Source organism: Poecilia mexicana, unplaced genomic scaffold (genome assembly GCF_051168715.1).
Source record: "Poecilia mexicana isolate PSO_F unplaced genomic scaffold, ASM5116871v1 scaffold_2, whole genome shotgun sequence".
NCBI classification, from domain to species: domain Eukaryota; kingdom Metazoa; phylum Chordata; class Actinopteri; order Cyprinodontiformes; family Poeciliidae; genus Poecilia; species Poecilia mexicana.
Genome location: NW_028263371.1, coordinates 53,577,916 through 53,589,413, shown reverse-complemented (window position 1 = coordinate 53,589,413; position 11,498 = coordinate 53,577,916). Strand labels below are relative to the sequence as shown.

General features: G+C 42.6%; 1 protein-coding gene across 1 annotated transcript in view; it reads right to left on the bottom strand.

Annotated features, from left to right (window-relative positions):
• The window catches only part of ttn.2 (titin, tandem duplicate 2), a gene marked incomplete at its 3' end in the record, with an annotated part of 175,746 nt that overhangs the window by 10,726 nt on the left and 153,522 nt on the right, over positions 1–11,498 (bottom strand). Inside the window, exons 200-216 of the mRNA XM_088008422.1 lie at positions 11,092–11,367; positions 10,701–11,000; positions 10,071–10,373; positions 9,173–9,472; positions 8,805–9,092; positions 8,120–8,422; positions 7,185–7,487; positions 6,795–7,100; positions 6,007–6,294; positions 4,966–5,256; positions 3,906–4,193; positions 2,543–3,130; positions 1,866–1,970; positions 1,584–1,781; positions 1,162–1,458; positions 477–1,064; positions 82–384 (exon numbers count right to left, since the gene is read on the bottom strand). Coding sequence (XP_087864548.1) covers positions 82–384; positions 477–1,064; positions 1,162–1,458; positions 1,584–1,781; positions 1,866–1,970; positions 2,543–3,130; positions 3,906–4,193; positions 4,966–5,256; positions 6,007–6,294; positions 6,795–7,100; positions 7,185–7,487; positions 8,120–8,422; positions 8,805–9,092; positions 9,173–9,472; positions 10,071–10,373; positions 10,701–11,000; positions 11,092–11,367 — 5,325 coding nt within the window. The remainder of the gene's footprint in view (positions 1–81; positions 385–476; positions 1,065–1,161; positions 1,459–1,583; positions 1,782–1,865; positions 1,971–2,542; positions 3,131–3,905; positions 4,194–4,965; positions 5,257–6,006; positions 6,295–6,794; positions 7,101–7,184; positions 7,488–8,119; positions 8,423–8,804; positions 9,093–9,172; positions 9,473–10,070; positions 10,374–10,700; positions 11,001–11,091; positions 11,368–11,498) is intronic.

Here is an 11,498-nt window from a genome sequence, read left to right as displayed (position 1 = left end):
TTCTAAATTCTTACATACATTCTTTGATAATGCTATATTCCTGCTTGCTTAAAGATTGGTTGCAAAGTCTTCTTTACTTACATACAATATCCTTGGTCATTACAGGGCGTGATGGCTCACTTGGCTGCCCAAATCCAGCTTTATTCTCAGCAGTGACTCTAAACTCGTACTCTACTCCCTCACTCAGGCCTTGCACCTTGAAGCGAAGGTCAGGAACTGTCCTCTTGCAGGCTCTCACCCATCTCATTCCTCTCCTTTCTTTCCTTTCTACACAATATCCTCTAATGTCACTTCCTCCGTCCTGTACAGGTCTCTTCCATGAAATGGTAACAGCATTCCGACTGACATTATCTACCTCTGGAGCTGAGGGTGGACCTGGTGGACCTAAGAAAAAAAATAGCCATGAAAAAAAAAAATATTTTCAACATTTCAATGTCAGTATTTTTTAACTTTATTCTTAAACAAGGTAAACTTACCAAAGCTGTCAGCCATTTTGACCGGACCAGACAGGCTGGAGTCTCCTGTGCCATACTGGTTTACAGCGCATACTCTAAAGATGTACTCATTGCCCTTGATCAGTTTAGTGGCTACATGTCTACAGTCCATAATATTTTCTGCAACTTTAGTCCACTGCAAGCGGCTAGTCTCTCTCTTCTCAAGGATGTAGGACTTGATAGAGGAGCCTCCATCTTCTTCAGGTGGGAGCCAGGTCAGGGTACACTTCTCAGCTGAAATGTTACTGACTTCAATAGGGCCTGGTGGTCCAGGAACATCTAGGACCTTTACTTTAATGTGTTCTTCCTTAATACCAAATGGGTTACTGGCATTAATTGTGTACTCTCCGGTATTCTTCCGGCTTGCGTACTTGATAGAAAGGGTTGAAGAGGTTGGAGTGCTAGTTACAGTGACAATGTCAGAGTTCTTGAATTCACGACCTCCCTTGGACCAGAAAGCAGTTGGGGGAGGTTTGCCCACAATCTTTGCAGCTGAGATAACAATTGTGTCTCCTGCCTTGACGGACACAACCTCCTTCATCTCTTGGTCAAGAGTGATAGATGGAGGCTCTGTTAAGAAACAGGAAGATGTTGAACAATAATTGTACATTTAAAACTGATTTTTAAAACCTGAAGTTGTATAAGTCTTAAATTTTAAACTGCATACCATACTCATCCTTGCAGGTCAGTGATTCAGTTGTCTCTGAAGGAACACTGACAGCACCAGCAGCATTCTTGGCCCTGATTCTAAACTGATACTGAGCTCCTTCTGTCAGGTCTGTAACGGTGAAAGCACAGCTCTGGATGTTCACGTGATTGGCCTTCATCCATGCCTTTCCACCAGCCTCAAGTTTCTCCACCATGTAGCCAGTCAGCTTATAGCCACCATCATATTTAGGAGCAGTCCACATTAGAGTGACTGTGTTCCTGGTAACATTAATCACATCTGGTTTACCAGGTGGATCTGAAAAAAAAAATCAAAGACATGAAATAAAACAAAGCCACTGCAATTTAATTCAGGCATTTACAATAAAAACAGAAAGGTTCCTATGTATAATATATAACTTTAAGAAAATGGTTTGGACTCACCAATAGGATCAAGGGCGACAACAGCCTCAGTGACTTTGCTTGCCTTTCCAAGGCCGGCCATATTCATAGCCATCACCCTGAACTCATACTCTAGTCCTTCAACGAGACCCGTAACTCTACACTCCTTTACTCTCAAAGGAGTCTTACTAGCTCGCTTCCACATCAGGCTGTTTCTCTCCTTAAACTCAAGGTGATACCCTGAAAAAACCCAAAAAAGATATAATAAATCATGACTGATGACACTCGATTACTTACTTACAGAGATGAATAACAGTATTTTACCAGTGATTGGGGAGCCACCGGTGTCTTTTGGATCAGCCCAAGTCAGAATGGCTGACTCATGTCGAATGCTCAGAATCTCAGGAGGAGCTGGTGCCTCAGGTACATCTTGAGGAAAGATAAAAGATCAGTTAATTCACTAAAATCTTTACACATAAAAACATAAGACCTACTTACTGTAACAAAATATTTCAAGATTACTTCATAATACCAATTACTTTTGCCATCAGAAAAATTTAAACACTACATTTTCAGGCTGTACCTTTCAACATTAATCAAATTAATTTGTCTTTTATTCAAATGCTGCCTGTCAGACTACACTGATGTCTGAATATTGCCCTGAGGTCACTGATCCAAATGTAAGTATACTGTATATCATATAACATGGAAAGAGCATCAACACAAGCTGAGGCTTATTGTAATGATTAATCTCAGGGTTTGATCATGTCTGTATCTACAGATATTTAAATCAATGTATCAGAATTGGATTGGAACTCAATAATCCTCAGTCCAACCAGAATCGAACAATTCTGGATCAGAGAATATCCATTTTAACTATATGAAAGATATTTTAATATCTTATTACCTGTCAACCCATTTACAAAAACTAGACTGATATTTACAGTAATTAAATGTAAATGTGTCTTTAGTAAAGATCTAAAGATCAGAGTTGTACTCACTGAAAGGATGCTGGGCGATGACTGGGTCAGACCTCAGGAACTCTCCGATGCCGTACTTATTCTCAGCACACACTCTGAAGATGTACTCTATTCCATCGTGGAGTCTGATCACCCTCATGGTGGTCTTCTGGATGGCTGAAGCCACTGTGACCCATTTGTTATCTGTTGTCCTCCTCTTCTCAACGATGTAATTGGACACCTCCGCACCTCCATCGTCTTTGGGCGGTGCCCACTCCAAGGTGATGCCATCAGCAGTTATCTCGTCAAACTTGATGGGTCCAGTGCATATTCCAGGCTTTCCGACAACCTTCAACTGGAACTTGCAGTCCTTGGAGCCTGCACTATTCCTGACATTGACGGTGTAGGTACCGGCATCTCCTCTCTGGCAGTCTCTGACCAGTAGAGTGGTAATGCCCTGGGAAGCCTCAACACATATACGGCCAGTGTCACCAAGACCCATGTCGCCCTTCTTCCAGGTGGCGGTAGGGTAAGGCACTCCAATGACAGGGATGTTGATGCGCATGGTGGTGCCTTCCTTCACCACGCAGCAACCATCATGCAGACTGCTCAAGTTGCAGTCAGGCAGCACTGAAATGTTACCAATTGGTGTTAAAAACTTTTCTATAAGAAATTATTTTTTGGCATTGAAAATCATGTAAGTGCATTTAAAGGGGCAGTATTATGCATTTTCAGTCACTTAGTGCTACTTTAGAGTACAATCAAGTAACCATGATTGTACTACAAAAATGATATTCATATCAAACATGACAGAAGAAATTTGACTTTGTGATTTTGTAAGGCGGCAGTAGGAGTTTGCCCTGTAATTGGTGGGTTGCCTGCTTGATTCCCACTCCGTCCGTCTTTGTCATGCCTTATCAGGTCATTTAATTTAACGCCTTGAAATTGGGCTTCTGTTTCTTTAAGAAACTCCTTCTTTTTCTGACTCTCCGCCTTCAGGAAGTCGTCACAACATCTCTCCTCTTTTAAAGCTTTAACAATGTTTTTACCAGCATTTCACTGAGAATCAGCTTCTACAATGAGCTCAATTAGGTGTTTGGTAATTGCTGCTGCTGCTAGTCTGAAGGAGCTGAATGGAGGAGTTCAGAAACTGTAACACTAAGGAGGAGCTGCACCTCAAGGGTGAGGCTATGTCCACCCAGGTGTTTTACACAGCTGATTGGTTGCCACAGTGATTAAAGGATTTCTCAAACATGAATGAAAGAAGCAAGACAACACTCCAGCTATGTTTTTGAAGAGGGAATAACATTATAACATGATGTAAAGTTTCAAAAAGTCAACTTTACATAATACTGCCCCTTTAAAAATGTGTATGACATGAAGGCTAATCAGGTGGATTCCTTACCGAACTGGTCCTTGGCAACAGCAGTGAGCTCAGTTGGTGGTCCCTCTCCAGACTCGTTGAGGGCCTTGACCCTGAATAAATACTGCTTGCCGTCTGCCAGCTCACTGATGGTGTGACTGGTGTTCTTGCCCTTCATAATCTCCTTCCACTTCTCCTCTCCTTCGCTCTGCTCTAGGATGTAAGCGGTAATGAAGCTTCCTCCATCACTGATGGGTTTCTTCCAGCTCAGTGTGATAGAGTCTTTGGTGGTCTTTTGGGCTCTGAAGTCTGTCACTGGACCAGGTTGTTCTGCAAAAGTGGAGTTAGAAAAGGTTAAAGCGTATTTTCTGATAAGAACAAATGGATATTAGTTCCAGTGGATAACTCTTAAGAAACGTGAATACAAAGAAACCTCCAAATGTGAAGACATATGAATGAATTTTCTTTTAGATCTGAATGGAACATTAAAGTCTCAAACTCTTTGGGTGTTTTCTACATGATACCGGTAGATCTCACTCAATTTGGGACCAAAATTGCAGCTTAATATTTATTATTAAGCTGATGTGGTTCACTTTCACACTGCACTGTCAGATGAACCAAACTAATTGAAAGACCTGTTCATCCACTCGCCTGTGGAGGTGGTGCACGAAGAACTGCTAAAAGAAATGACACAAAAACCTCCGAAGAAGGTACATCTTTGAAAAGCAGAAGTGGAACCTCCTGCACAGCCAACAAGAATGCAACAAGTGGTTGTTGAATGGTAAGCCAACAACAAAACACTCGTCCTGTACAGCACATACAGCGGTAAAACCAGCTGACCAATCATGATGGAGCTCAGCTTGGGTTACTAGGTGATAGACAGAACTCCGCTGGGGTTGCTAGGTAACGGGTTCAAAATGGAAGTATGAAAATGTCAAAATGTGAATTTTGTATAATACGTCCCCCCTTTAATGGCTTAATTATCCTTTATATTACTAAAGTTAATTCCACATCCAAATTTTTAATGTACGTTTCTGATTGAATAATTTTGGATTCAGAGGGTCGACTGTAATCGCTTCTCTGAAATATAATAAATCACTACCTGAGGCCCGAACGCTGCCTGCCGTCTCGCAGCCCTCTCCGATGCCATAAGCATTTTCAGCCAGAACTCTGAAGCAGTACGCTTGACCCGGCTCTAGATTGGTGATCCTGAAGGAGGTCTTGTGGCACTCGGCGGAGACGCAGGTCCACGCCTTCCTCTCAGCCAAACGTTTCTCCACAACGTAGCTTTTCACTGGACTTCCACCATCGATCAGCGGCGGCTCCCAGCTTATCCAGGCGTGGGTCCTGGAGGTCTCCTTCACAGTCAGGTTGGCAGGTGGTCCAGGTGAGTCTGAGGGGGAGGAGCAGCAGAAAACTTTAGTCAACTGATCAGGATATCAAAGAACAAATAGAAAGGTAAATGGTAATTTTAATTTACATTAGGCTACATGTATTAAACAAGCACAACATTATGACCACTTGATTTGATTTCATAAAGGCTCCTCCTTATTAACTTGCCATAATTAAAGGATCTGTTATCTGACGTCTTGTCAGGTAAAAATAAACACACCTTCAGGGATCTAGTACAATAGCACAAAATATTGTCTAATACTTTTGTCTGGTTTCTATTGGACTTGAAATAAAACAAAACTGACTTACAAGTAACTTTTCAACTAATTATAGGAGGTCGATTACAGTCAATAATTCTTTAATGCTGAAAGTTCTAGTTTCACTGGCGGATTATTTCACTTTTAACAAGGTATCTTGTTGATCTTGTCAAATAATCTGCCTGTAGATCTACTACATTTTTATCAATATAATATTCCTATATCTTGCTGAAAAGATATTTGTAAGTTAGTTTGTTTTATGTCAAGTGTAGTGACATATTTGCACTAGAAACTAGACAAAAAAAATTTGGAAGATTTTGTGTTTTTGTAGTGTAATCATATTTGTTGAAGCTTAACATAAATGTGTCTATAACTGCTCTTTGTTTTTTAACAACAGTTCAAAACAAATCCAGGTTTATATTTATTCACTGTAATGCAACGCCTCTGATTAAACCCTAACTGTTTGCAGTCTGTGTACTCAGGCAAATCCTTACCGAGGACTTTAACGATGATGGTGTAGCTCTTGGATCCACTGCTGTTCTCCAGAGACAGGACATATTTGCCTGCATCATATCTGTTGATGTCCTCAATCATTAGCAGGGTGTCCCACTCGGACGTCTTGATCAGCAGGCCCTGCCTGTCCTTCAGGTTGGCGTCCACCTTCGTCCATGTCACATTGGGCGCTGGGCGTCCCCTCAGCGGGACGTACAGCCTCATGGTGATGCCGGCTCGCAGGACCAAAGCCTTCCTCAGATCAGCATCCAGCTCACCTTCAGGGGCAACTGCAGAGAGGCAGATTATTAAAATATGTTAGCTGCCCTGTCTTTAAGCCATTTTACTGGACAATAAATTGTCCCAGAAAACATTGCAATAAACTATAATATTGTCATTTTGAGACCCTTTTCAACTAATATAATAACAATAATGGCTTGTAAACACAAATATACTCACTCAAAGATTAAAAAAAAAAACCTTTCATTTCTAAAGAATATTTAACACTGGGACTGGAAAACATTTTAAATATACAAAAGAAAAAACAAAACAAGAATCCAAATGGATCATGAAGTCTCTGTGACCAAAACTGCATTTCAAATTCAGCTTAGACAGGGAAAACAGGCAAAGTGTCAGGAAGTCCAAACTAACTACTTCGTACTGGGTGTTCAATGCTTCCAGTGTTTTTCAAAATGGAGGCTTTTCAATGATAGAGCTCATTTTAATTTATCATGTGATTAATGGACTTATTGCTTATTGTGACAGGCCAACAATCATCTGATGAACGTACTCAGGATGTCCTTGGCCATGTGGTTTCCAGGAACCTCGCTGGGCTCACTGTAGCCAATCTTGTTGACGGCAGTGACTCTGAACTGGTACTCTGTGTTTTCCGTCAGGCTGGTCACCACGAATTTGGTGGCCTGGAGTTTCTTCGGGACATTGCACTTGGTCCACTCCTCGGCGTCGGCTCGCTTGCACTCCACCAGATATCCAATGATCTCACAGCCGCCATCGTAAGCTGGTTTGGTCCAGCTGAGGCTGATCGAATGCTTGGTAGAGTCCACCACCTTGGGGAACGCAGGTGGGCCAGGCGGATCTTAAGAATAACACAGAAAGCTTAGAAGTCTGACAAACATCAGGGATATTTTCAGTTATGCTTTTCTGCTAATCAGACACTCACAGACGGGGTCAACAGCCAGAGCGGCGTTGGATGGATCGCTGGGTTTGCCCAGGCCGGCCTTGTTCAAGGCGATGACTCTGAACTCGTACTCTGAGCCCTCGGTCAGCTGAACTGCCTTGATGGTTCTGTCGATGACGGGTCGCCGGTTAACCTTAGCCCAGGTCAACTCTGTGGCCTCACGCTTCTCCACCAGGTAACCCAGGATGGCAGCTTTGCCGTCATTGGCGGGGGCTTTCCAGCTGACTGTCATGGAGTCCTTGGTGATGTTGGTAATGACCGGTGGCTCACATGGCCCAGGAACATCTGATGGAAGAGATAAAAGCATGAGTCACACTGAAGACCAGGTTGACAAGCATCTCTGAACTGACACCTATTATGCTTCCTAGAACAGGTTAAGATGGTTTTATAGGCCATTCAAAACGTGTCTCCTCACTTTAAATCCAAAACAGCTGCTGCGGGTCACGCCCCTCCAACTCAACGTTTACACTCACACGTAAAAATGGCTACAAACCCTTTCAATTCAAATTCAATTAAAATAATTTAAATTCCAGAGGGAATTTAAATTAGATGTGCAATTATACAGTAGTACATATTTGAAAAGCAGAAATGGAACCCCCTGCACAACCAACAAGAATGGAGGAAGTGGTTTCAAATTGTTCAAATGTCATATTTACTTGTTTAGAAATTTAAAAAGGTATTCATGTTGTAAGAAAAAAAGAAAATAGAGCTATTAGAGTATTTTAAACTTAAAATAAAGTTTAAAAGGCATCAAAAGACAAGCATCAGTCAGGAGGAGAGTATAGAAAATTGCCATATATTTTATATATATATATATACCCCAACGGTGTTTCTGGGCTCAACTAAAACTTACATTAAGACATTCATATATTCTGATACACGGTTTTACAAATAAAAATATAAAAATTAATTCTCACCGTATGGGTTCTTCGCGGTTACGGCGTCAGTCATGATGGCGTCTCCCACACCATACTGGTTCTCAGCACTCACTCTGAACTGGTACTCATGACCCTCGATGAGCTTTTCCACTGAGCAGTCGGTGTTGTGGCCGTGGATGTTAGCGGTCACCAGCGCCCAGTTGGCCCTGCTGGTTTCACGCTTCTCAATAATGTAGTTGGTGATTTCAGATCCTCCATCTGCGAGTGGAGGCTCCCAGCGAACCTTCACACGGTCGGCAAACACTTTGGAGATTTTTATTGAGGCTGGAGGGCCGGGTTTGTCTGCAGAGCAGGAAGAAGAAAGGTTGAATTTCAAACATGAATGTTTTTAAGGCTTGTTGAGCTTTTCAGTAGGGCTGAAGCTAAGGATAATTTTAGTTATTGATTATTCTGACGATTAATCGGATAAAAAAATGGGACATTTTGCAAATATTTGTACTTGCTTCTTCTATAATCCTAAACATGGATTTCATTTAATTAACTTCAGGCAAAATGATACAAAGTTCTTCTTAAAGCTAAGGGACCCCACAAACAGTTAACAACACTTCTGAAGGGTGTCAACATTAAAATCTTTATGAAGAACAAATAATTGGAATTACACAACCCAAAGGGAGCATTCAATAATCGATTAATCGCACCAGTCACTGATTTTACTGCAGCTTACCCAGCACCTTGACCTTAATGGTGGCATACTTGCTACCACTCAGGTTTTCAGCGAGGATGGTGTAGTCTCCAGTCTCCTTCCTGGTGACTGAGTACAGCTCCAGCAGATGAACGTGTTTCTTCTGCGTCGTCTTCATTCCCTCTGCGATCACCAGTGGCGCACCGTCTCTCTTCCAGCTGACCTTAGGCAGGGGTTTGCCGTGAACCTCAGCGTCCAGGAAGACGTTGTCGCCTGCCTTTACCACGATGAGGCCCTTCATGTTGACGCCCAGTTCAACGCGAGGAGGAACTGTACAGGAGACAGAGGGAGGAAGTTCATGACCCGCCACTGGATCTGATTTGTTCTTAACGGGTTGAGCAGAACAGTACCATTCTCAGCAATGACAGCAATGGGATCCGACACCTCAGACGGGAGGCTGACGTTGATGGCAGTCTTGGCAATGACTCTGAACTGGTACCTCTGACCCTCCTCCAGGCCCTGAACCACGTAGCTCTCGGTCTGGATGTTCATGCAGTTGGCATTGCAGCAAGTCCATTTGTCCTCTGGCAGCTTAGTGTATTCCACATGGTAGCCAATCAGCTTGCTGCCGCCGTCATGTTTGGGACGGCTCCAGACCAATGAGACGGAGTTCTTGGTCACATCCATTGCTTCGGGTTTACCTGGTGGGTCTGGGAGGAAAATAGAAGGGTTTCACATGAGCAATGTTGTCTAGTTTTGATCTTCTTCAACATGAATTTTAAATGATGAATCTAAAGCTAAACCAGACTTTTTTGGGTTATCCCTGCCCCAACTCCATCATACAAGGCAGCATTTGGCTGTAGATTTTATACAATATGATGTTCAAGCTTTTAAAGAAGTCTCTTTACTAAGGTGCCTGTTTTACCTCATGAGCACCTGACCCCCAAAATATCTGAGCACGCCACTGAAAATATCCCAACATAAAATGGGCTTCTTCTTCAAAACAGATCATAGATCATTGGTTGTATTTACTAAGAATAAGCATAAAAATAATCAACAATACTGAAGTAACTTAATGATCAGTCTGGAAGAATATTTCATGTTAAAATGTATTATGCTGCCAAAGTAGACATTTAAGTGGTTATAGTGAGAAAATATTTGTACAAATTTATATTGTATTAATATTATAGTCATATTCTCTATACAGTTGTATTTGATTTTGAACTGACGTTCTATTGAAATAAAAAAGAAAATTGCTGGCCTTTTTTTCCTATAACTAGAAACTGAGATAAGAACAGATGTACTTACCAACAGCAGTTCTGGCGGTGATGAAGTCGGTCTGTTTGCAGGGTTTTCCCTGTCCAGCCATGTTGTAGGCCGACACCCTGAAGGTGTACTCCAGGCCCTCGATGAGGCCGGTGCAGGTGTACTGCGTGGCTTTGACCACAGACTCGTTAGCCTTCACCCACAGCAGGCTGTTCCTCTCCTTCTTCTCTATGCAGAAACCAGTGATGGGGCTTCCACCGTCACTGCTGGGACGCTCCCAAGACAGAATGACAAAGTCCTTGTTGATCTTGTTGATCTGCAGGTTTCTCGGTTCACTTGGAGGATCTAGAAGAAAAAAAACCTCAAAAACATTAACACATAACGTCACATCTGGAAAGGTAGGAAAATTGAGCCACCCGTGTTGCTAGGAAACAATAAAAAAACATTATGTCACCAAATCTCCTGGGTAAAGGTATGAGGTCAATATGATGTCATAAATCAAAGAAATAAAGTCAAAATTGTAGCTTTGAGGTAAATTGAGCCATTTGGCCATAAACTTACTACGAGGGCTAACAATTACACAAGTAATTGATTTATCAAATATTCCAATGATTAATTGGATAAAAAATGTTTCATCTTACCCCTATCCGTCTTATAATGAACGAAACTCACCAAACGGATATCTGGCAATCATCTTCTCAGAGTAGAGGGGCTCAGAGATGCCGGACTTGTTCTCAGCCCGGACCCTGAACCAGTACTCCTTTCCAGGTGTAAGTTTGGTCATTCGGAAGCTGGTCTTGGTGCAGGAAGCTGAAACGGTGATCCAGTCACCCTGGCTGATGTCACACTTCTCCACGATGTAGTTGGTGATGTGGCTGCCGCCATCTTCCTCCGGGGTGTTCCAGAGCAGCGTGCAAGCATCAATATCCAATTCTGAGATCTCCAGAGGGCCACCAGGAGGTCCAGGGATGTCTGAGAAACAGAGAGGATGTTGATATTGATGAAATAATTTTAATATGTCAATGCCATGTTGTCAGAAGCAGTGATGGGTGCTTTAGCTGACCCTGGACGATGACTCTGAGGATCTGGTTGACTTTGCCGGTGCTGTTCTCAGCCGACAGGCTGTAGTAGCCGCTGTCCTTTCTGCTCACGTTCTTGATGATGAGGGTACAGGTTGTCAGAGTCTTTACGACCGACAGGCGGTCTGAGGTCAGTACGTCCTCGTTGCCCTGCTTCCACTTGCAGAAAGGAGCCGGTTTACCAGCCACGATGCCCTCGATCACCATTTTTGATCCGGCCCTCACCGTAACAATGTCGGGCATGATGATCTTTGGAGCCACTGAAAGCAAAGCAAATATTAAAGGTGAGCTATTATGCTTCCTTTAACCGGTTTGGATAGGGCTACAGGCTACACAAAAGATGTTCATGACACATTCTTAGATGATGGGATTTCAGTTTGCTCAGTTCTGC